At 32.3% G+C, this 26,199-nt stretch overlaps 2 protein-coding genes across 6 annotated transcripts in view; one reads left to right on the forward strand and one right to left on the reverse strand.

Annotated features, from left to right (window-relative positions):
* Nucleotides 1–16,297, forward strand: LOC111695114 (uncharacterized). The gene is made up of 19 exons (XM_023464313.1): nucleotides 1–13; nucleotides 791–962; nucleotides 1,443–1,546; nucleotides 2,676–2,819; nucleotides 3,710–3,808; nucleotides 5,787–5,846; nucleotides 6,823–6,942; nucleotides 7,563–7,598; nucleotides 8,618–8,715; nucleotides 8,874–8,946; nucleotides 9,595–9,749; nucleotides 11,311–11,417; nucleotides 11,548–11,670; nucleotides 12,289–12,367; nucleotides 12,611–12,698; nucleotides 13,028–13,164; nucleotides 14,528–14,651; nucleotides 15,262–15,331; nucleotides 16,144–16,297. The coding sequence occupies exons 2-19, from the start codon at nucleotides 806–808 to the stop codon at nucleotides 16,206–16,208; spliced, it is 1,839 nt and encodes a 612-aa protein (XP_023320081.1). The 5' UTR covers nucleotides 1–13; nucleotides 791–805; the 3' UTR covers nucleotides 16,209–16,297.
* LOC111695115 (open rectifier potassium channel protein 1) overlaps nucleotides 16,229–26,199 on the reverse strand; it is a 20,789-nt gene continuing 10,818 nt past the window's right edge. For 4 of the 5 annotated variants that reach the window (XM_023464314.1, XM_023464315.1, XM_023464317.1 and 1 more), the window contains 11 exons: nucleotides 25,241–25,335; nucleotides 24,752–24,873; nucleotides 23,874–24,041; nucleotides 23,534–23,609; nucleotides 21,991–22,123; nucleotides 20,020–20,444; nucleotides 19,497–19,578; nucleotides 18,600–18,715; nucleotides 18,206–18,300; nucleotides 17,644–17,802; nucleotides 17,156–17,397 (listed from right to left, as the gene is read on the reverse strand). In XM_023464314.1, coding sequence (XP_023320082.1) covers nucleotides 17,290–17,397; nucleotides 17,644–17,802; nucleotides 18,206–18,300; nucleotides 18,600–18,715; nucleotides 19,497–19,578; nucleotides 20,020–20,444; nucleotides 21,991–22,123; nucleotides 23,534–23,609; nucleotides 23,874–24,041; nucleotides 24,752–24,873; nucleotides 25,241–25,335 — 1,579 coding nt within the window. In that variant the 3' untranslated portion in view covers nucleotides 17,156–17,289. Of the gene's footprint in view, nucleotides 16,454–17,155; nucleotides 17,398–17,643; nucleotides 17,803–18,205; nucleotides 18,301–18,599; nucleotides 18,716–19,496; nucleotides 19,579–20,019; nucleotides 20,445–21,990; nucleotides 22,124–23,533; nucleotides 23,610–23,873; nucleotides 24,042–24,751; nucleotides 24,874–25,240; nucleotides 25,336–26,199 lie in introns of those variants that run through there. The other variant, XR_002763778.1, reaches the window with a different exon arrangement.

Below are 26,199 nucleotides of genomic sequence, written 5' to 3' on the forward strand. Positions count from 1 at the left end.
GGTGTTCAAACCGGTAACATGACATACAGTTAGTTCAAATAAACAGAAAGCTTTATAAAAGAAATTGTTTGAACGTTTTTATTTTTAAATATGCTGAGAGGCAAAAACTCTGTTTGGAAAAAAATTTATATTATTATTATAAAGATTTATTCACACGCAAAGATATACTTACATATATAAATGGTGTTGTTAAAATTTGTTCAGATATTTTGAATATATAATTTACAAAAGAAAACCAAATATGCAAAATTATGCACAAATAGGCGACATTGGTCATTACTCATTACAAAACATATTTATCATTACAGTTATTATTACGAAATAAAGCAATTACAATATAGGAAACATTTTGTAGGATAATCATTAACATGCAATTTTTTAAAATTAAGATCAAGCTGTTTTCCTACTTTTGAGATTTGTCATATAAAAAAACTTATTTATAGCATTAAACTTAAAAACATTCCATGTAGGACAAGAGAGATTTAAAATTATCATTTTCTAAAGTTCGGGAGATGAAAACTTTTGTATTTTAAATCGGTTCCCTCCCTGTTTGGAGGTTTAATTTAAATATTTAAGATCCAGTCGAAAAGACTAAAAAAGTATACAAAATACGAATATCTCTTATCTCCTCTGAATAAACTCGGTGAAAAGCTTTTTTTTAGGACTCATTGTATCGGAGTATGGTTAATGGTTGTATAGTTAATCCCTCGGTTATTTTAATAAAAAACTTCCGTTGTGGGTATAAAGATAAGCCGTTATGAATTATCTCATTCAAAAGATCTAACTTCAGGTAATACAGTGCAGGATGATCCGTAAACTAAGCAGGAAGGTTCGAGGAGTAGGAGATGAAGATCAGGAGCTGACATCAGCTAGGGGGGTTCAAGACCTTACTCCTACTAAAAGTGTTCAACCGGAGAAGGTTTTTGTAAAGAAAAGTTCTAGTTCACGTCTCCAAGATCCAGGTATACAGTGAGAACCATAAAACTGTGGAAAACGTAAGACGACTTTAAGACTTAAGCAATGACTTTACATAGTCCAATGATCATGAGACACAGCAATTGTAGATACCCTTACTGTTTATATTTTGGTAGATACCCTTACTGTTTACATATTGGTAGATACCCTTACTGTTTATATATTGGTAGATACCCTTACTGTATAAATATTGATAGATACCCATACTGTTTACATATTGATAGATACCCTTACTGTTCACATATTGGTAGATACCCTTACTGTTTATATATTGGTAAATACCCTTACTGTTTATATATTGGTGTATACCCTTACTGTTTATATATTGGTGTATACCCTTACTGTTTATATATTGGTAGATAACCTTACTGTTTATATATTGGGAGATACCCTTACTGTTTACATATTGGTAGATACCCTTACTGTTTATATATTGGTAGATACCCTTACTATTAATATATTGGTAGATACCCCTATAGTTCCAAAGAAATCAGTGTCTGGAGTTCAAAGATCGGCAACTATGAGAGAAGATCGACGTGAAAAGAAAATCAGCAGATCGGCATCATCTTCGGTAATCTTCTTGATTAATATTATAAGTTAATTTCAAAATCTTTGAGCCATATAAGGAACAAAATAACGTTTAATCTTTATTTTTAACCGGGAAATTCAACGTTATATTAAGGGACCCTCTATTTAACAAGTTATATTCCCATACTGGTTCTTTTGAAATTTTACCCGAATTAACATTAAGGAAGATATCGTCGTATTTCAATTAAATATATTGTTCCTGTGATGCATAGAAATTTAAAGCTATCAATTTCCAGAAAGAAAAATAAAAATAACTCTATTATGTTTGCTCCGACAAATATTTAAAGGGAATAGTTTTGCAGAGGCGTTTATTTTAACTCTTTAAATACAAGTTCACTTATGTAAGATGCAATTACGCTTACAGTGTCTTTAAGGGTAGAGACCGGCTACGAAACATATTTGAACTTGAAAAACTTTAGGATTCTTTTAATACCAGTGAGAAAGTTATTTTAAAGTTCCCAAAAAGCATGGACAAAACATGTAACAAATACTATTCACACAAACTAGATGCAGGAATAGACTGAGAAAACATAGATGCAGGAATAGACTGAGAAAACTAGATGCAGGAATAGACTGAGAAAACAGATGCAGGAATAGACTGAGAAAACTAGATGCAGGAATAGTCTGAGAAAAATAATAAACTTCTATCATTGGAAATAAGTTATAAAAATCCATTTTAAAATCTCGCAGGTTTATGAAAATACCTTCAGCTACAGTTGTTTGTTGGAGGTTTTCTTAATTTTAAATGTGAAGACGACACGAAGAAATCTGTGAAAAATAATGATATTATCGATTCCATGGTTCTACTATGGCTTTCATCGATAATTTCTTTTAAGCAATATGTTCCTAAATAGCAAATTAGTCAATAAATTAAATTTTTTTACATGTTTAGCCCGGGTTAATAAAATAATTGTTAAAAATATTTCTTCTGCTGGCTGAAACGACTGGTGAATATTATAAAACCGATTTCACGCTTTTATTTAAATATTGTTCACCGTAGAAATATCTCTTTGGTATCAAATGAATCCTAAAGTTTTTCTCTACAATCGGCAATTTCAGCTCAAATATGTTACATAGTCGGTCTCTCTCTCTCCCACCAGGTTTTTTTTCAGCATATTGAGAAGAAAGTGTGTGGTGTCTGTTACAAGGAGCTGTCAGGGGCTAAGCTGCTGCCTTGTCAGCATACATTCTGCTGCTCCTGTCTTATCCAATATGTCAACCCTAAGATGCTCCTAGACTGCCCTAAATGCAGAAATGTATGTAAAACATATATTGTAAATCTGTTCTATATTTTCTTAATATTATTTTATGAATTTTAAAAAATTGGACATATACAGGTTATACATAAATATTCTATTTTGAATCTTTAATTAATCAAAACATCTTTATTGTAATACAAATACTTCATATTTTACAATTATGAAAAAACGCTATTTCAATCAACTAAGCAAAAAGGTATTTATAAACGAATATGAATTCTGTCGATACATTAATCAATCAACATCTTAAAAAATACAGAAAACTTAATCCCCAAAAATAAGTTTTTCTTAAAAAAAACTGCAACATTTGTAAAATATTATATATTATGATTATTATCCAAAAATATACTTTTCGTCAATAAGCGTTTTGAAAATTCACTGAAGCACTTCAAATTTAAATCTAATTAAAAGGAGTTGAGTTTTTGCCACAAACTCTGATTTTCTAATCTCTATATCTTTGTAACCCAATGTCGTAGACCTTAGATATTTCAAACTAATAGTACTTATAGATTAAATTATCTAAGTTTGAAATATCTTAATAGCTTATTGGCTTTATTTTAGGAAAACTTAGTTAGCGGTGAAAACTGGTTTCCGAATCCTTAGCTAATAACATACAGGGTTACCTACAAAGAATGAGACTATAATGACGACCATATACTCATTAAATATGACAAAATGAAGATTTAAATTTGTTGTTGGCTCTAGTCAATGTTATAATCACTAATCCAAGAAAAGAAACACTTATATTACAGCTGCAGGGACTCATAATTATGTTAAAAATTATTGAATAATTTCCGTAGAGTCGTCTCTTAAGTATATTCCTTTGTGGATAACCCTGTATATACCATTAAAACTTGAATAGAATTATCACAATCTTCCTATTTAAGGTTGTAACCGTTACTCCGGGTCTAACCAACCTTCCTGACTTTACTCCTGGAGCTAAGGTTGAACCAGGAGACAATCCTGTTGAGATTAAACAGAACCAGGAAATAACAAAAATAGAACTTTAAAATAATTTATATTTCACCTTAAAGAGACAGTAGACGTAATTTTGATTTATACACAAGGTTCTATCCCTTTAAATCTATGTTTGATCAAGGAGGACGTAGATATCCATATTTTTATAAATGAAAATTGAGTTCATCTGTACGTTCAACTGTTGTGCATCCTCAGTGCTGCAAGCATAGCGTTTCTTTTGCATGGAGTGGAATTTAATAAATGTTGGGATGCTAATTTAATAGATTAATAGAATCGCATATTTCATTATCATATCTGAAAGTTCTAATTCTGCCAATTAAAAAAAACTAATTAGGGATGCATGGTTAAAAGCTGTTGTTATAAAAGTCCGAATTTCATAATTAAGAAACAATCTATTCATTTTATAAAAATTTAAATAATAATTATAAAAGAAAACTTATTATTTGTCCAACATTTTATTCAAATATTCTCTATTTGATACTATTTGTTTTACTAATGTATTACAAACAATTGCAGTTTATTATATTGATTTAACAACTAACCTTTAATCTTGGGATACTTAGAAATTAACACGAACTTCATCACTAAAATTTTAAGAATTTAAAAAGAAAAAATTTTTAGGAGATAAATTTCTTCTTATTTCTTTTTTTTTTTTTAACTTTTTTTGAATTATAATTCACGTTATATTTAAAATTGCTTGAAATAAGCTTAATCCAATGTCGGTGTTGAACTTCAAGTTTACTATTTTGCTTGGGCTCGAATTCTAGAATTATATTAGCTTCAATATTGATTTTGTCTGAAAGCTTTGTTTTTCCTTGCGTTGAAAAAATAACACTAGAAATATTTGGCAGATTTTCTTAATTTCAACGTTAATTTTCTAAATTCTGAATAATTTAAATCTGTCTGACAATGACCATGGGGGCCATATTTTAAACTTAGCAACTGGTTACTCGGCACAAATTCTAGTTTTCTAATCCATTTTATCTTGGCAAGCTGAAGTATAAATGTTTTTACACATCAGGTTGCAAAGATATATAGAATTAGAAAATTAAGGAATGAGGCGAGTAATCAGTTCTATTTTAGATTATATTTGGTCCGGAGCTATGTAAGGTAGTTTAAGCTGATTATGCAGTGTTGTGGACAAATTCTTTACGATTCATTTGAGACGTATGCAACGTTTCCACGATGAATAATTACTGAGTTTGAGCGGAAAGTCGACGTTCTAAATCATGAAGTTTGTTGGGTATGTTTTCAGAATCTGTTTTTTTTTAATTATAAAATAACGACGACGTAAAATATAGTTAAAATTCTATAGTAAAAGCCTCTGGAAGTTAGAATTAATTATTTCCTTTTTCATCATTATATTGAATTTCTTATTTTCTTTGAATTTGTTCGCAGATTTCTTCAAATTCTTCAAATGTCGTTTCTTTTAATAAAAAATCTAGAAAATCTGCAGAAATTCTTGGTAATTAAAGAGGATTATAGAAACTAATAATTGAACAAGATTACTTATTTTCGATGATAACAGTTAATTTTTATTTTCTCAACCTGTTCCTAAACAACTAATAAGTTTACTTTAGAATTTTGTTTACATTTTTTGTCGTCGTTATTCAATAATAAAAAAATTCTGAAAACGTATCCACCAAAAAGTACGATTTTGAAAGTAGACTTTGCGCTCAAACTCAGGATTTACAAATCTTTGAAAAGTTTAAAATGTCTTAAATGAATTCTAAAGAATTTGTCCACAACACTACATACTTATTTTAACTACCTTACATAACCATGGTCCATCACTTTAAGTAAGTTTTTTTAACAAAAAAGATAGCATTGCAATTTAATCATTTTTATCTTATTCATACTTATGTCACCCAAAAGAAATTTAGAAGTTTACTCTTGTTTCAAAAACTTCCTGTAAAATCTGGACTTTCCAGGCATGTCTAATCTTGATTTCAAAATTATTTATTTTTATTGTTCTAAAACCTGCAGAACTGTGGCAGTTGTAACTCTGAAGATATTGACGCCCGATCCTGTCTTCATTGTAACAAGGTATAAAAGCAGTTTCCCAGGGGGGGGGGGGGTGATAGTTCTCTACCTGTGTGCTCAGGTAGCTGTACTTTACACTTACAACTGTTTACTAATATTGATATACTATATGGTTAGGCCAGAATCAACTTGTAATAAACAAATATGCAGTACGCTCTCGGTATAGTTCATGGCCTATACAATTAGTAAAGGATTAGCGTAAATCTTCACTCTATACACTATAACCTCGTTGCAGTTCCCCCCTTGACAGTTTATGAGACACATTAAAAGGACTTAAAGGGACTGTTCTCGTAATATCAAATGATCCTCCATGAAAAGATGACAATGTCCGATTGACAACAGCATACCATTGGAATCTTTATCTCACCGGTAATGTGGAAGATATTGCCTTTTTTGGGGGGTTTATTTATGATAATTCCTACAAGTTTTCCTGTAGCAGAAATGCGCAACCCAGTTTAGTAGAGAAACGACTTAAAAGTCTTTTTGAGTCTACACTCTACATAGAGTTCTTTAACTGCAGCTTAGTGCTATATACAAATCAAAAGTTTCTCCCCCAATTCCCATACATTTTAACAATTTCAATCATAATTCATGTTATTCATTCAATTATTCGTATTTGTCACAAGTATTTAGATGTCAAGGTTCCTAGGGCGTATATCTATAGCTTCAGGTTTCAAAGATGGAGTACTTGGGCAAATCTTAATAAATTTTAGTGACAGATCTAATGCCCAATAAGGCTAAATGCGTAAAAATGTTTTTCTTATTTGGTGATACTGTTTTAAATTCCTGCGAAAAATATCAAATAATTCCGTGAAAGTTAGGATCTTAGAACGTATTCGTTAACAGATGGATTTATATATATTTAGAGTTGTTCAAAGAGTTTTGACTTTTGAGGATAGAGACGTAAACATATTTTTTAGCAAAAATCCTTTTTTAAAAAAATGTGAAGTTTGAAAACTGAAATATGTATATAATTTAGAAATATTGTTCTCTATGTCTGGACCCGCACTTGAACCTACTGGAGGAACAGAAAGAGACGATGAGTATTCATCTTCAGGAGACATTAGAGTCCCTCGCCATATCTCTCGAGGAGTTCAAGGTAAATACACCAGGAGACATTAGAGTCCCTCGCCATATCCCTCGAGGAGTTCAAGGTAAATACACCAGGAGACATAAGAGTCCCTCGCCATATCCCTTGTTCAAGGTATACACTCCAGGATACCATGGAGTCCCTCTCCATATCTCTCGTTCAAGGTATACACTCCAGGATACCATGGAGTCCCTCTCCATATCCCTCGGAGAATTCAAGGTATACACTCCAGGATACCTTGGAGTCCCTTTCCATATCCCTCGGAGAGTTCAAGGTAAACACTCCATACCTTGTAGTCCCTCATCATATTCATTCTTTTGGAATTCAACGTATACACTCCAGGACACCTTGGAGTCCCTCTTGATTCCTTCGTATGGTGTTTAAGAATCCAGGTATACAGGATACAATCCGAGGGCCGTGATTTAAAAGCTTAGTCTCGAATCTAAATCAACTCTATTGTTCAAATTCATACCTGAGCTACGAACTCTTGTAATATATCAGGCCTTGTTTACAATGATTAAAGTTTATAAGCTGCTATTATACGTAACTGTATCATCCCTGTATCCTTAGTTCTATTCTCGTTCACTGTATATATCCTCCTTTCCCAAGTTCTATTCTCGTTGTTTTAGGACCAGATGTCAGATATAGCTGTTGTAGCAGACGAGGAAAACTAAATATTTGAAAATGTTGCGAAAACAATGAGAAAGTAATTTTTACTCAGTCAATTAATCAATCCTGATTTATTTAAACCATAAAATAAATTTTCTAAAGAATGGATTCGGAACACAACATAACATAATTACAGAAACTATCTAACCCTATATGGCCTGCGGGGGGGGGGGGGCAATTTGACTCCCCCTATCATTTTTTTAAATAACTTAAAAGTATTTTAGCTAGGAAGCTCAAATTTTCTGACTTTTCTAACAGACCCATGCCCCTCACTTAAGGCTAAAAGCTGCGCTTTTATACCTACTGCATGAGTCCTCAGGCATACTGCCTATTTGACCTATATCAGACTAAATCTATATTTAGACCTATGCCAGTCTTTGGATTTCACATTTTGTAGCTCTTTGGAAAGCCTATAACAAATGCAAACAGATTGCACAATTTTTGCAAAGAAATTCGGCACAGATTTTTGTAAAGAGGTCTTTAAAGGGAATTTGAACATTTTCCGTTTTTCTGGAATACACATTTAGGTTTTACAAATTTTGCGAATGTTTTTTTGCCTATTTGAATTCGTTGGGTCAAGGACTTTTCAAAAATTTATAATTTGTTGCAATTTGCGCAATTTTTAATAGCTAGATTTTGCAATTAATATTTGGATTTTTACAAATTTGCCATTTTTTTGCAGATTATTGAAGTAAAGCCCATAAACGTATCAAATGTTATAGATTTGTATCACAATAAGAAAATAGAGGGGGGGGGGGGCAATTTTAGTTCTTAAGACTGCCCTATGAGGCCGAATTGTAATAATCAGTGAAAAATTAGTTTCAAGACTTCCAGCCTTCAGATGAGTTTTTCTCTGAGTCGTATCTAATTTTTAACCAATTTGAATAAACTCAAAACGTCGGCCCTAACTTTGAACGTTAGAATAGAGACTAAATGATTTAGACTCGAGAGTCGAGACTTGGCGCTTAAATCTCTGCCTCTGAATTATTTACATATTTGAGTTCGCTGCGGTTAGGCTGTAGAGATCAAGATCTCCAGTATTCAGAACAGAAGATCAAAGCTAGATGAAGAACTCTGTGATCTTCTGAACTCTAAAAATGTAGAGATGGAGAGGTAATGGTTAGGGGCGTGAGAGGGTCTGAGAAATTTCAATTTTGTATGAATTTTAGTTTAATTCAAAACATTTTTATAACTTTATTATTTATTTTACGAAATAAATATTTAAATTTCAAAAATATTAACTTTTTACATTATTTTGTTTGTGTTCCCAGATTGAGAAATGGAACAGAGAAGATGATTAAAAAGCTGGGAACAGGAACAGACGGAGGAACTCAGGAGCAGAAGGTTGTGTTGGTACTCTCCTTAAATCCGTTTTTAATCTTGAAAAGTTTAATGGGTTTCAAGTTACCAGAGGGTATACAAATAAACCAAGTTTATAATTCATAAAATATTATTTTCTAGTTTCTACAAGTTTCCTTTAAAGTATATGAACTTCTTTTGGCTCTAATAGAGGATACAGCCTGCAGAGCAAGACAAAATCAATAATATATCTTCTGTCAGGCTCTAAATTTTGTAACGTAAAAAAATGGGAAGCAAACTTTTAAAGCGTGTACATTTTGCCATGTTTCTGCGCACTGCAGTTGAAAAACAAAAAATGTCTACAGGGTGTCCCAACAGAGAAGGGAATTAAACTATTTCGTAATCATAATTTAAGTCGTTTCCCAGTCAAAACATTAAAGATATTCATAACTTTAGTTCAGATTCCAATTTATTAAAAAAGAAGAAAAAGAAAGGTCAAAGTTTAAAAAGCTCTGAAGACGTAAATTTTTTTTTTGATACACTACTTGACACTTAACTATATTATCAGAAATTATAGACGATTTTCAAGTAGTCTCTGAATTCCTATATAAATTGTGATGCACAAATTAATAGGATTTTAAGAGGAAAAAACATCATCATGACCAAAATAATTTTTGATTATTTTTTATGTAGATGTTACAGTTGAAGAGTATGCGGGGGGACTATGATAAGCTGATTAAAGACCTGGAGGGGTTTATGGCGGACAAGATTGATATTGATACAGAGAACATCACTCTAGTGGACAGAGAACATGGAGACAAAATTAAAAAAGGAAAAACAAATGTTGCGTAAGTCTTTAAGATTATTTATCAAGGTTAAAGGGACTGTAAGTGTAATTTCTAGTATGGCATGAACGATTTAAAACGGACCCTTTTTTATCTAGAAATACATGTAAATACATGCTTTTTCTCTGTTGAATAATATCCGAAAGTTAATTTTATAAAGAACACACAATTAGATAGATAGATAGATATATATTTCGGCTAACATTATAATAAATACACTTTACATTTTATAATTTATAACTATAACAATTATTAGCCAGTTTTATAGATACATTTTATTTCTTAAAATTAACAAATATATTACACTAATCACAAAGTAATTTAAAAAAAGGGAAAAAAAAGAAAGGAAGGGTGAATAGCAGAGGGAAAAGAAAGGGGAAACCCCAGCACTAAAAACTCCAATTTTTTAAAGATAATATTGTACATAGTTATAAATTATCAATTTTGAGGTAGAAAAACTAAAATATATTCATAATTTTTGCTAAGAAAAAAAAAGTTGAGTGTTGAATCTGTGCTCCTCTCTAAATGGAGTTTAACTTAAAATTACGTGTACAGTCCCATTAAATATGTCAGGTTTAATCAAGTTTTTATTTTATTTAGATATAAAATGTCAATTCTAAAAATTGAAAAACAAATATTGATCCAGACTGCTGTTTATTCAAATTCATCATGGAAATTGGAAAATTTGAAGTCTAATTATAATTCATACTGTTATACAATCTAACCTTCTTTACAACCAATTTCGATCATGTTTTTGGGAGTTCAAGAGAGTTATACAATAAAATAGGTAATCCTTAAATATTAGAAGTGCCATGGTCGATTCAGAACAGTATCCACTGAATCCACTTCAATGTTCAAACCAACGAGATTAAACTAATCGTGGCATGATCCTAAACCGGTCTAGTGCTTACTCGTACCAGCCCGTCTAGTGCACCCAGTTTTCTGCAACAAAAGTAGACAGGCTCTGGTCCACAGAGAGCTATTATATGAGGGACATGTATTTGTAGTATTCTATATTTCCTTATGTACCCACACGGAGAGACCCATAAAACGTGGAATAGAAAGACGACATATAACTAGAAATCTTATATTTATTTGATGTTGTTATAAAGTAAATAGTTTTGCCAGTAGTATAAGCGTCAACTTATTAAGTGAAATGGGTCAGCTGTGTATAATAAACTGTTGTGTTTCATGTACATTGGACTATTTTAAATCATAATTTGAGGCTAACAGTCGTCTTTCTACCGCACAGTTTAATGGGTCCCATTTTTATGTACGAGGAACTGAATTTGATGAATTAGAGAGACGTCGCTGAACTACCTACCCTATACTTAGCTACTGAACTACCTACCCAATACTTAGCTACTGAACTACCTACCCCATACTTAGCTACTGAACTACCTACCCCATACTTAGCTACTGAACTACCTACCCCAAACTTCGCTAATTCTAAAGTGCTCAATGGCTCATATCCTGAATTTATTCAGGATTTAAGCAATTGTTAACACTTGAACCAGCGGTATTTAGTTCAGCGATCTCTCCAATTGATTAAATCTGGTCCCAGGATGAGTCACCTGCAAGATGTGGCGAAGTTGACCTGGAGCGGATGCGTCCAACCCTCTGCTGCTGCTGAGTGCCCCTGGAACGGTCAAGTCTGGGTCTGCGCCACAGGTAGGGATGGGCAAATTTTATTTTTTTTTAAAACGTTTTTATAAATAAAAACAAAATGATAGATTTTAAGAGATCGTTATCGAAATACCTATTTTCATAATTTTTTGATATTCCTTTTTTTTGTTGATAGGTTCTGGGGAGATTGGAATATTTAGTCAGGAGGGTAAATTAGTAAACACAGTTGCTCACCAGGGAATGCTCTATCCTATCAGTATAGGCTTCAACATTACACACAGAGAAGTTTATGTTGCAGGTAAAAATTAGACAGGGAAAGGGGCCTGGGCCCTGGAGACTTGCCTCCCCCATTATATTTTCCCCTTTTTAATTTGATTAGATCTCAATTTTTAAAAGAAACTTACATCAGGACCTATAAGGTCGGAATTTTAGTGTGAGATATAGCGCTAATCTCAGGGATGTATATTTTCTTAAAAAATCATTTCTGAATTAATTTTTCAAAGGTTTTATTTACTAATTTGCAAAAAATAAATGGGTTTTGAGGGAAAATAAACAAATGTTTGGGTAAATAATATTAAAAGGATTAAAAAAAATTTTGCCATTAGATGTTCAATATTTTTTTATTCCTTAGATCATCAAATTTTCGCAACATACTCAAACTTCCGAATCTCTTTATCATTGCAAACTTTTGATATTTCTAAATTGGACGATTTGATCAAACAAAGTCAAAATTTGATATATAAAAGGTCTACGATATCGGGTTGAAAAGATTTAGGGATTAATTTGTTGCAAAACCTTTGTCAACATGATTTTAGCTGAGTTAAGATTTAACATTCTTTTTTTTAATCAACCCAGAAAGCATTAAATAAAAACAAGCCGAAAACATTGTTGCAATCACCATTAAAACTATTTGTAGACCAAAGGCAGCAGTGCATTTGGATTATCAATGGTGATACCTTTGCTGTTCTGAACTGTATTGGGAAGGAGAACACAAAGTAAGATTATGCAACCCCCTAAAAAATGAATACGAGAAATATACTTTAAAACGAAAGTGTGACCGAATCATGAGTTGACTAATCAAATTCCAGCAGTAATCTCATGTTATCATGAAAAGACTAATGCATAAAATCCAAATAAAATGTTCAAGTAGTAATTAAAGTCTTATTCTTTTTGACAAACCCTTTATTTATAAATGATAATAAATAGATTTGAAAATGAAATTTTTTTAATAATTGTAGGAAGGGTAAAATGTCGAGCCCAAGCTGTCTTATGGTCGACCTCAAACAAAGGATTTATCTAACCAACACTGGGGATACAAAAATACAGGTTAGTAACAGTTACAATCATTATTGGGTGTCCCGTGAAACTTGAAACTTCAAGGTCATCTTTGATCACTGAATTTATTATTATTAGCAATATTATGCCCTTTGAGCCCTTCTTTTATTTTGACTTTTAATAGTGGCCTTTATAGACATTTTCTTTTTGCACAATAACAAACAAAAATAACAAAAGTTCGTGGATTAAACAGCATTTTTTTTGTGAATTTCCAACGTTAGAGCTACATTGGAGGACTTTAAGTAATAAATATAAATATAAAAATATTTCTCTGAACATGAAATAATACTTAATATACACTCATTGTAGAGCTTTTTTAGGTTTGGAATAGATCGGGAGAACATGTAAGAAACCTTGGACATGGAGAGGACGGGTTGAGTGGTATCCGGGTCCCTACTACTGTATCCTGTAATAGATCAGGGAGAAGGATTGCTGTTCTTGATGCTGGAGATATGAGGTTAGAAATTTTAAACCCTTAAAGGGACTGACAGAAAATAAAGGCGGTTGAACTGAGATCAGAAGAGAATTGTAAAAAACATGCAGCAGAGCGGACTCCCACGGAGTATTCATTTTTCCGTTCTTACTCAGTAATTATACGTAGTGATGTGCCTTCAAGTGGTTTACGTAGTGATGTTCCTTCAAGTGGTTTACGTAGTGATGTGCCTTCAAGTGGTTTATGTAGTGATGTGCCTTCAAGTGGTTTACGTGTGATGTTCCTTCAAGTGGTTTACGTAGTGATGTGCCTTCAAGTGGTTTATGTAGTGATGTGCCTTCAAGTGGTTTACGTATGATGTTCCATCAAGTGGTTTATGTAGGGATGTGCCTTGAAGTGGTTTACGTAGTGATTTGCCTTGAAGTGGTTTACGTAGTGATTTGCCTTGAAGTGGTTTACGTAGTGATGTGCCTTCAAGTGGTTTACGTAGTGATGTGCCTTCAAGTGGTTTACTTAGTGATGTGCCTTCAAGTGGTTTACGTAGTGATGTGCCTTAAAGTCCTTCATTTTCCATTTATATTTTCTGTCGTTGTAAAAATTTAGCCTAGTGTACGGAGAGCAATTGTTTTCTTAAACGTTGTAACATTTTGAGGAACATTTTTGCACTTTTGATTTTTCTTTGTTAAAGATATTTCAAAGGGTAATAAAAGCAAACTTTAACAAAATACAGATTTAAAATCTTTGAACTTCTATAAAATTTTAATAAAACGATTCACTTACGATTAACGACACTAATTATAAAAAATAAAAACATATTACTGGTTCAAATAAATGCTAATAATTTATTCTATAATACTGCGCCCTCAGTGACCCACGGTATTGGGTCACCTTGTGAAATATTATTATAAAATATGCACCACACTAAAAAAAGGCCGCTATAGTTTCAATTGATAATTAAAATTCAACGAAAACACAGGCTTAACAATAAGCGATGAAAATTTGTACTTGGAAAATAATTATGCAGTATAAGATAAATATATCATCTCTGTGATTAGAATACAAGTATCTTATAAGGGGAAATAAATCAAGTCTTGTGCATTAAAATGTAAAGGGTTACCCACAAAGGATGAGACTGTAAAGACGACCCAAAAACTCTAAATCTATGACGATTTAAAGCTTGATTTTTGGTTTCAGCAGTATTTAGGTGGTTTACTTAATGATCAAACTAAACATTCCGTACAATCTTCTCTGAAGTGTCATTTTTAGTGGGTAACTGTAATTTTGCAAATGCAAATAAATAACAAAGAAAGCTATGGGTTTAGAATTGAACCCATTCAAATATCTGAAGTTCCCATCCCTTGTGAACAAGCTGATCCTAATATATCAGGGTTCACGTGATCTCCACTATATCCTGGAGAAGCGTTTTCCAGTTAACCGGAGCAGAGAGGATCCTTGGTGTATCCTGGAACAATCAGGATCAAATAATCATCCTACTCAAGGATAAAATACAGGTAGAGGAAACCCTAGGTCTACCCTGGGATAATCAGGATCAAATAATCATCCTACTCAAGGATAAAATACAGGTAGAGGAAACCCTAGGTCTACCCTGGGATAATCAGGATCAAATAATCATCCTACTCAAGGATAGAATCTAGGTAGAGGAAACCCTTGGTCTACCCTGGGATAATCAGGATCAAATAATCATCCTTCTCAAGGATAGAATCTAGGTAGGGGAAAAATACAAACAACTTCAGATTTGTAAACAAACAACTTTAATAACTGTTTAGACCTATATTAGAACATTTTAATAATTTAGAAATAAGAGAAAAGATAATTTTGAACTATTCTAAATATTTTTATATTTAGATGCCAAAAAAAATTATTGGGAAGCACTAAAAATGTTTTTTTTTGAATGAGCAATAAGTAGTTGAAGTCCGACAGGTTCGATTCACTTTAGTGCAAGAATTCAGGACCTTTTAGCAGATCTTTGAGTTTGAATCTTTCCCGTTTCAAACTTTTCCGCGTTCTAACCTGCAGTATTACTGTAACCACAATAATCAATTATTATTCAGAACCTAATGTCGAGGAGAAACCCGTGACATAAAAATGTTTATACTCCAGGTGTACGATGGAACTATCCTGATAAAGACGGAGAAGATAGAACCTGGAGCATCAGCTTTATCTATTCTAGGTATAGATTCAGATGTTGTAATCTTTGAATAATCCTCTTAGCAAAAATGGCAATGCCCGAATCGCAACGGTATCCTTCATATGAACAATAATGTGGAAGATATTAGTTTTAAAAGTCAGTCACTTCTATTGAGAATTCCCAACTAAAACTAATCAGTTCTTAAGTGATAATAAACCTTTGAATGGTAACTACCTACGTAAATCGGAAATTGTCATCTTTACGTGGATGGTCAGTTGAAATCGCGTTTACAGTCCCTTTAAAGGTACTAAATCAATGTCTAAACTAAACCGAGAAAGATATGCTTATTTCTTTATTTTAATCTATATCTTGTCTGTCTGTCCGTTTGTTTATTTCTAATAAACGTCAAAACGGCTGAACCGGTCAGGCCTAAATTTTGTGTGGGACCTCACGTGACCCCAGGGAAGGATTATGAATGATCAATATTTAAAAAATTTGTGTTAAAAGTTTTTTAATTTTTTTTTTTAATTTGAAAATGCACGAAATAATATCATGAAAGCCGAAAACTTCTGTTATAGTTTTTACTGTACAAAGAAAAGATGCTCACAGATAAAGCCATAATTAAAAGTTTAAGTAAAAGATGGGCGCGAAGCGTAGTGATAGAAATCCGGAAAACTATTTTATATCCATCATTTTGTTCAGACCAAGTATTAAAGCTTATTTTTATGTGAACTATGCATATTTATGATTTCGATAGTTTAGGTCCATTGAAATTAAATCCATCTTAAACATTGCGCCCCATGATTGCCTGCAGACCAAAACATATTTACATTTTTTAAATCTGAAACTTTTAGGAGTGGACATTGGATTAAACTATACACATCATGTTATCATCAAACGATGGAAAGAAAGAAAATAAAGAAAAATTACATCAGAATATAAACTGTAAAATATATATGTATTTGTCATAGAAAAATAAATATAATCTACGAACAGTATCAACTTGAAGCACAGCCCTGCGCTTTACAATGCATTGGAATCAAATGAGAAACTGTCTCAATTCAAATTTAAGTTTCTCCAGGAAAATTATGAAGTTCTTTTCCTTAAACTCTAATTATTACATATATTGTACATAGTACAAAGATGAATGGACAATGATTTTTCCTGAATTTATAAAAAATGTACAACCAAGGTTTATACGAGAAATCAACTTAATGTTTCGCAGAAAACATATTATTCAAGTTGACATTAATGTTGAAATTTTTATCATCTGATGATAATCTATACATTAAGCCATTCTATTTTATATTAAGCAAGAAGATTACACAGTACGACCCATAAAACTGTGGATTTTGAACAGGATATTTAAGCACTTCTATGCATATTTGACTTTCTTGTAAATTAGATAATTTATCATACGGAACTAGAAACATAACAAATATTATTAAACACGGTAACAAAACCGGAAAACTAAAAAATGACTTGTTTTTTCTTGTAAACATGAATTTCATATTTTGTAAATGTTGTTATCGATACATTATTAAAAATGTTTAAAACCTGGTGATTAAAAAACGAACAAAGGCTACCGTTACAGTTCTGATTTTTACCGTATTATGTTAACTGCAAAATAGATTTACCTAGAATAGAAAATTAGAAACATTCATTAACTCGTCAACTTAGATATTTGTTTATGAATTGGGGAAAAAATGACATTGCAGGATTTTTTCTACATTACAAATCCAAGGTGGAAATCTAAATATCTATTAACCAAGGAATTTGAGCAATCTAGGAAACTGTATGGATGGCATTCACTTGATAAATCTCTCTGACAAATTGAAACAAAGTCAGTTGTTATCTGGTTTAAAACTTGGGTGTATATAAAGATGGAGATAAATATTAAGAAAGGTTTGAATAATTGAAAGTGCTGCTCTATAATAAGGCTTAACACTAAACTCTAAGTATGATCTAGAGCTATGGAAAAAATAGCTCACAGTATCAGTTTAGATGTAATTATGTAGTCCAACTGTTGAGTTCTTCTTTGATGGAACCATTAAATGTCCGTTGCTACTTTTTTCACTAGTTGATTCGGATGCTTCCTCTGCATATTTCTGAAATAATAATTTAGACTTCAGAAACAAAAATATTAGACAAATTATGTGTTTTTGATAATCATTATCCCATACTTGCTTTATGGTTTTTTTAAAGAATAGATTGTTTTAATGACCCTTTAATTAAAGTGCTCCATTAACGATACTTAACGGACCTCTTTAAAATTACACCAGTTTACGTAGTTTAAAAACATCACTAATCTACTTCAATATTAATCCTTTAAAAAACAGCTGATTAAAGTTTACCTGGAAGGCAAGCAGGCTGGTCACTTGCTTTAAAGTTAAGGGACCCTGATCCTTATTGTCCTGCCGCTCCCGGCCTATACTCCTGGTGCTGATGGCGGATAGTTTTCTGAAGATGGAATTTTTCCTAGATCTTTCTCCTTCTTCTACATCTACACTCACCTAGTAAAATAAAGATATCATTATTTGAAAATGTATCTGATAATAAAACAATTAACAAGTCTAGAGAAAAAACGAATATGCAAAAAACAAAAAGTCACAATTTTAAATTGAATTCAAATAAAGTCAAATGAAATCAACTTAATTAAACTAAAAGACTTTAAACGGATATCAACTGAAATCATCTGAAATGAACTGAAGTCATCTGAAGTCAATTAAAGTCATCTGAAGTCAAGTAAAGTTATCTGAAGTCAAGTAAAGTTATCTGAAGTCAAGTAAAGTTATCTGAAGTCAAGTAAAGTCATCTGAAGTCAATTAAAGTCATCTGAAGTAATCTGTAGTCAACTGTAGTCAACAGTTGAGAATTTGTTAAAAATAAATTCAAATCAAGCTAATTCATGCTCACCATAAGCTCTGCTTCACTTTTAGCTCTAACGTTCTCTACAGCTGTTAAGAACTCTCCCAGGGTCGTCTGTTCAAGCAATTGCTCAACAGGCCCTCCTATAAATAAGAATAATTATAACATTAAATTTGAAAATGATAAATCGTTGAGTTAAAAAAAATGTGACAACTTGCAAAGTAATTGTGCCCTCTATGCGACAGATATTCACATCTATCGTTCTAAATGTACAGCAAATTATGACCATGGGTTTATTCCTTGACGTCTACACGTTATTGTTCCTTTCATGCTTAGTCTAACCTGTTCTGACAGTACTTTTGTGACTAATCCCACTCTTATTACTAATTGTATTGTAGTGCTGTGCCAGACAAACCTTCTCCCATTGAACTGTACTGTGTACCTGTACTGACAGTACTTCTATGACTAACCCCACTCTGATTACTAGTTGTACTGTGCCGCCTGCTCAGTTTACGGGGAATATTCAAGGAACGTCGTCTTCCTCTACCTCTATCCTGTCTAAAATAAAATTTTCATTAACAGAAGTTCTTACTTTTAAGTTCGTATTACTACACTGGGAATGAATATCTGGTGATAACAGTATTACTACACTGGGAATGAATACCTGGGAATAACAGTATTACTATACTGGGAATTAATACCTGGGAAGAATACTATTACTATAGTACTGGAAATGAATACTTGGGAATAACAGTATTACTATAATGGGAATAAATATTTGGTAATAACAGTATTACTATACGGGGAATGAATACCTGGGAATAACAGTATTACTATAATGGGAATGAATACATGAGAATAACAGTATAACTATACTGGGAATGAATATCTGGGAATAACAGTATTACTAAACTGGGAATGAAAACCTGGGAATAACAGTATCAATATACTGGGAATGAATACCTGGGAATATCAGTATTAATATACTGGGAATGAAAACCTGGGAATAACAGTATTAATATACTCGGAATAAATACCTGGTAATATCAGTATTACTATACTGGGAATGAATACCTGGGAATAACGATATTAATATACTGGGAATGAGTACCTGGGAATAACAAAATTACTATACTGGGAATGAATACATGAGAATAACAGTATATTTTTCTGGTAATGAATATCTGGGAATAACAGTATTACTGTACTGAGAAGAACGGTATTACTATACTTGGAATATCAGCATTCCTATACTGGGAATGAATCCTGGAAATAACGGTATTACTATACTGGGAATGAATACCTGGGAATAACAGTATTACTATACTGGGATGAGTACCTGGGAATAACAGTATTACTATACTGGGAATGAGTGCTATTTTTTCGAGTAACTGGTCGCGTCTCAGTCAAACTATTTCTTCCTAAAAAATAAATAAAAAAAAAACTTAAAAAAAAAAAATACATAATTTTCCATGAGACAAAATCCCTGTTGACATTGTACATTAAGTTGGCATTTGTGGTTAGGAATATGACGCGGGATTTACTTACATTCTTTTAGCGCAAACCCAAAATATAAAGAAGACTACGTCTTGTAGTCACTGAATACTGAATATGAGGGTGTCCACATTATATATGTTGGAATTGGTATAGCTTTACGGAAATTTTCGCAACACATCAGAAATCTAAAAAACGCCGATCATTTATTTGTAAATTTTTTTAATTGCTTGCAGAACAATAGTATTTTAGCGTTAAAACCTGAAGATAATTAAATATGTTATGGGACACTCTACAGTGTTTTTATATAGTTGCATCACCAAAAGAATGGACCTTGGACAATTAATATTTAGAAACAAAGATGAGACCTGGGAAGTTATTTTCCATCCACTCTGCCAGTTTAGCATCTCCTCCTGCTCCAACATTAGCTGTTGTCAAGAAGTTTCTCAGGGATGAGATCGTATCTTCATTCAGCTCCTGGATATCGGACAGATCATTCCCTGGAGTCAAGGATTGCAAGGACTGTCCTTGGACCACCTTATCTCCGTCCTGCGCCAGGCTCGCCTCCATATCTCCGGTGGAAACAGAACGCGTCGCGCTCCAATCTCCGGAGGACATGTCAACAACTCCAAGACATGGTTCTGATCCTCCTCCTGCACCCTCCATCAGCTCCTCGTCGACCCAGACCCCCTCACCGTGCTTCAAGATGATGATCTCGTTCAAGATTTTCCTCCAGTAGTCCTGCACCAGGATCTGGTTCTTCAAGCCACGAATTGCTCGCTTTACAGGTTTACTGAACAGAAGCTTTGGTTACAACAACTACAGTGAGAACCAGAAAACTCTGGAATAGGAAGATGTCTTTAAGACTCAAATTGTGACTTTAAATAGTCCAATGAACATGATACAAATCACTTGTAACTTAATAAGTGATTTAATAATTTACTAGGTTTTTTGCTTTGCAACAACATTGAATCAAGTACACTTAAGGATTCTTATTATGTCGTCTTCCTATTCCACAGGTTTCTGGTTCGCGCTGGAGCTCAAGGAGAATTAGTTCAACCCTAAAGCCCAGGGGGAATTAGTTGAAAACTGTAAACATGGACCACATGTGTCAAGAGTTAGCTTAAAGGAACAGCGAACGCAATTTCAAGTAAGTATGCATTCTATAAATGTTAAGATATCCATGCGTTCCTCTCAGAAAAATGATTATGTCCAATGAGAAAGCTATGAATGTTAAGATATCCATGTTCCTCTCAGAAGAATGATTACGTTGAAAGAGAAAGCAATTATTTTCAATTGCAATGACTTGCTCTGTCGTTGAAACAATTGAGGCAATTGTAAGAATTAACCACTATTCAAGCTGTAAAAACGACGATATTTTCCACATTATACAACAGATAAAGATTTAAAGGGTACCATCATGTATCTGGAACGCTACAGTGCCTTCACCTTAAACCCAGAGTTTCGAACTAATTCAAAGAGCAATTCTGAGCACAAAGACGAACAATCAGCGTGTAAAAAAATATAACTCACACTATAATTGGATGTATAAGGAGCTTGTGTTCTTTTACTTAAGTGTGTTTTAACTTTCTTTAAGTGTAAAAGTTGAATGAAGGATTTAGGAAGACTCTTTGCTTGGTAATATTTGTTAAAGAAATTGTTACCACTTTTAGACAGAAGGTTTACTGAATTAAAAGAATTGATATTTTCCAGTTATGCTGAGCGCAGATATGGAATTGTTAGTTTAGTTTAGAAGCAGTAGAACTATGGAGATGTGGACAGGGTTTATTTACATCTAACTCTGATGACGCATTAAGAAAGCTCAGAAACTGGTTTTAGTTAAACCAAAACAAAAATTGTAAATTAGGCTTTGTCTTTCTGAGAAGGGCCGGGCCAGAGTAATCAATGTCAACTAAATCGTATACTTTTCAAATTTCGATTTTTCAAAATCCACGAAAAAAAAATGTCCACGACTATCTTTTTATGGATGATAATTAGAGAAGAGAAAATGGGGCAGTTAGAGCAACAATTAAAATTAAAATCGAAGATGGGCGCGGAACGCCCTGGAAGCCTAGTATTGTCTATTTTGATTAAAAAGTTCTAAGACTGTCCTAACACATCACTGTAAAGACTGGAAACAATCTCTATCTGTCTATCTCTCCTTAGTTGTATATCTTCCAGGGGCGTACATAAGAATTTGTCCATGGGGCTCAGCAACCGTTGGGGCCAAAAAAGAAATAACCCTCTGGAAACCATAGATTTTACTGATATTTATCTCCCTCTCTCCTCCCTATGTAAGTATAAACCTGAGTCACATATAGTATCTAGTATGTTTATACCCTGAGAACTGAAGAGCTTCCACCAGAACATTGATGATCCCGACAATAAACCCCATCCCGAATATAATCCAGGTTATAATCGTCACTTGATACAACATCTTCGTCACAGGGTTGATCTGGTCGCTATTCCGCCCTAATATTAAACATATATTAAAGTGATGTTTGCTATGTCAATGAAGATATAATTTGATAATTTTTCCTCGTCGTTATTAAATAATATTTTTTTCTTTAAAAATCAAGCCTCCAGAATGGACAATCCAGGAAGATCTTAAAGATCGAATTTGCAAATAATTTATGATCGAATATACTAGCGAGCGATGAGAATGGATACTGGTTAGACTTTTCTTGTCAACCCCGATTTTTAAAGTATTATTCATGGTTTTTATTTTCGTAGATTTTTATTCAAATTTTACTTTAACCTCGCTGCAAAAACTGAAAGTTGAATACTTACCCCGTGGGATTCCAAGCTAGAATAATAAGAGAAAAATTAAAACAAGATGGAAGATTTAAAAAATAAATTGATATCTATAAAATCGTTCTTCTGGCCATAGTGTGAAAGTGCGTTTGCCGATTTTAGTCAAATTTTTAGATTGATTTTGAACAAATATTTACATACAAGTTTTGAATAATGTTGTGATGTACAAGCATCCCAACTGTATACTATAGATCATACACAACACTTGCACACATAAAGCATTGATTAGGATTCATGCCATTTGTCACAGATCTGGATCCTGGATCAGTCCTGTAAAAATTTAACCCGTTTTAAACTTTAAAGACCAAAACCGAACCCAGTTCAAACTCAAAAACTAAAACCGGATCCAGATCCAACAAAAAACTAAAACGGGCTTTAGATCCAACTCAAAAACTATAACCGGATCCTAGATCCATCCTGAAAAATTATATCCAGATCCAGATCCAACTCGCGAAATTCGCAATTGTGTTGTTAAAACCTAATCGAATAACCACTGATAAAAAATTTGTTTTCCCAATTTACCACTCGTTAAGATGTGAGATTTGTGTTTTAAGAGCAAAAAGTATTCTTGGTTGGTTTTTGTTGATAAATTTACACAGTGGATCCACATATTTATGCGATTCCGAATCCAGCGCCGGATCATAATGTTCTGAATATAATTCAATCCGGATCCTAAGCACAGCTAGTAATGGGTGTTAAGTAGTTAGTAGTGTGTATAGCAGGAGTATTTACAAGTACAGTCTACTAGTATGTACGATGTAAGATGTAAGATGTAAGATGTAAAATATATTTCATATATATTTATATATTTTAAAATTGAGTATGTACGAAGTATATCATTAATCCTTTAGGAAAAACAATCTTCTTTAACATCAATATAACAAAACTATTTATGTACATTGTACAAGTATGTATTTATGTACATTGTACAAGTATGTATTTAAAAGATAATATTCGTTATTTAAAGAATAAACAAGTGAATATCTCAGAATGGAAAAAAACTGATCAAAATCTTTAGTCTCATCCTAACTAACCCTGTATGTACATTGTACATATACAATTATGTACCTGCAACCATATCTCCGAAGCCTATGGTGGAAAGAGTAATGAATGAATAGTAGAGACTGTCTATATACTCCCAGGACTAAACAAATTTATCTAAATTTATAGACTTAATAAATTTTTTCTTATGTTTACAACAAAAACTCAATTTTCACGATAATGACAGATTTCATTATCATCTCTAGATTCAAGTCTTATTTAACGTTTTAAGTAAACTTTTACAGAAAGAAATCAAAATTTCGACACTGAGGTACAAGTGTATTTCTATTACACATCTCAAAATATGTAAACAATCCTTATTTTGTTTATCAAAATAATTTTGATAAAAAATTGCTAGAAAACTAACCTTGTCCTCTAAACCCCCATAGGTGAAGAGGGCTGCGGGTAGGAAAAGGAAGATTGATGTAAAGATAAGAAAAAGTAGAATTCCTTCTAGAACAATCCTTCCAACCTTCCCCATCCCCTTCAATCCTGTTCCATCAGCTATCTGGACCCGGTCTTTCAGGGCTATTATCTATATAAAGGGGGAAATGCTTTTGATGCTATAGAAAAAAAAGAAAAATTGGACGTTTGCAAGTTTTTATTCGTTTTTTATGATACTTTTTACCCACAAATTCATGGAAGGGGGAGCAAGCTGTAGATTAATATTTGACTTTTAACAACTGAATACCCTGTTAAAAAATTATCAAACTTGACAATTTATTTGAAGTTCGGTTTACATTGGAAACTAAATTTTTATTTCTTCACTTGCTTAATACTTTTAATATATGTTTGCCAAATTTATATTATTTCTAAAAAATTTCCCCCAAAATTTTACTTATTAATGTTACTAACAGAAAGAACATAAAATACAAATGGAATTTTAAAAAATATCTTATCAATAAAGTTCTAAAAGATGAACATTGAGCAAACACTCTTTGTAACAGCAAACAATTAAAAGATAGACTTTTAGCGGAATTTTACATTGAACACAAGGGATCAATGAGTGAAGATAAGAAGGGTAAATAAGGATGAAAATACGGAATATTTTGTACTGTAGAATGTGACATCTTGTCAATGTAGAAGCATGATTTTTTGAAAATTAAACCAAACAAAAACTCCCGTCATACATTCTAAGTGAAACTAAAATTCAAATGTTGAGAACTTATCCCTCAAATATAAAAGAGGATATCGAGATCAAGCGCTTCACACCAAATCTCTGCCTTGTGCTTATTGGCTACTGACCTTATTGCTGAACAAGGAACCTAGAGCTCCAATAAGGATAGCGTTGAGAGGTATTCCAACCAAGGAATAGAAGACACAAACCAACCTTCCATAATTAGTCTCAGGTGCCTGGTGACCATACCCTGAAGGGAAGAGAAAGAAACTGAATTATTGCCTTAAACTCTAATTTTTCTATTTCTATATCTTTGCAACCTGAATCCTGATGGTGTAAACCTTTGATATGTCAAACTTAACATATTTTAGCTGGCAGAATTTATAGTTTGAAATTTTAAAGATCTATAACCATCTGAGTGTAAATATTTAGCTAAGATCTTTTACCAATTAGATTAGAAGAAAGGAAAGGGGGATAAAGATTGTTTTTATTCAAAATCCTAAAAAATGGGCTCCGTGAAATCATCCCTAACAAATTGGGAAATATTTGATTTTCAAGAAAATATACATCCCTGTATCATTATCCGTCTTCTTAGTATCTATCTCATTGAATTATACCTATAGTTGTTACAGCAGTGAAAGAGAAGAAAAGAGAATTATAGAAATCCCATTTTTCACAATCTTCAGGATCGGTCACATTCCCGTTCACTTCACTTAAACAATAATGATAACAAAAACAAACAACAAACAACAAAAACACAAAAACACAAAAAACACAAAAACAATAACAAAAACAATAACAATAACAATAACAATAACAATAACAATAACAATAACAACAATAACAATAACAATAACAATAATAACAATAACAATAACAATAACAATAACAACAACAATAACAATAACAATAACAATAACAATAACAATAACAATAACAATAACAATAACAATAACAATAACAATAACAATAACAATAACAATAACAATAACAATAACAATAACAATAACAATAACAACAATAACAATAACATGATATCCATAGTAGTAACAATGACTATAACAATAAAAATACAAGTAAAAAGATCAATATAAAAACTATTCTTAAATTGAACAACGATGAAAACTATCTTTTAAATGAATTTAAAACTGTATAGATCATGAAACAAGTGAATTTGACTGTGATTTTCTTTAAAATTTAATTAATCCCCCCTTTAACAAAGCTTTTATTTAATGCTTTTATCACAAAGTGCAAGAAACATAAAAGCAAATTTTTCCTGAGTTTTGTCATCAAATTGCAGTTTCTATAATTTCCATCATTTGAATTTGATAAAAGCTACACACTTCAGTACACACGCCTTACTTCAAACAGAGAGAAAAAGTTTGTTTTGACAGCCTAGATATGCAACTTTTTCTCATTATGATGAGATAAAAGAACCCCATTTTCTAACAAAATAAAACATATTAAATAAACATTTTTTGTTGTTAAATTAATTTTCATCATATCATAAATTAGCACACAATATATAACTTTACAGCTAATCTGATTCAATGAGAATTGATTTTAAAACAATGAG

This window comes from Eurytemora carolleeae, unplaced genomic scaffold (assembly GCF_000591075.1).
Source record: "Eurytemora carolleeae unplaced genomic scaffold, Eaff_2.0 scaffold212, whole genome shotgun sequence".
NCBI classification, from domain to species: domain Eukaryota; kingdom Metazoa; phylum Arthropoda; class Copepoda; order Calanoida; family Temoridae; genus Eurytemora; species Eurytemora carolleeae.

Bases quoted from the DNA above. Each gene is read 5' to 3' on its own strand.
- LOC111695114 (XM_023464313.1), top strand. From the start codon at position 806: ATGATCCGTAAACTAAGCAGGAAGGTTCGAGGAGTAGGAGATGAAGAT. The intron at 1,547-2,675 runs GTAATCTTCTTG...GTTTTTTTTCAG, and splicing joins GCAGATCGGCATCATCTTCG to CATATTGAGAAGAAAGTGTG. The intron at 11,418-11,547 runs GTAGGGATGGGC...TTTTGTTGATAG, and splicing joins AGTCTGGGTCTGCGCCACAG to GTTCTGGGGAGATTGGAATA.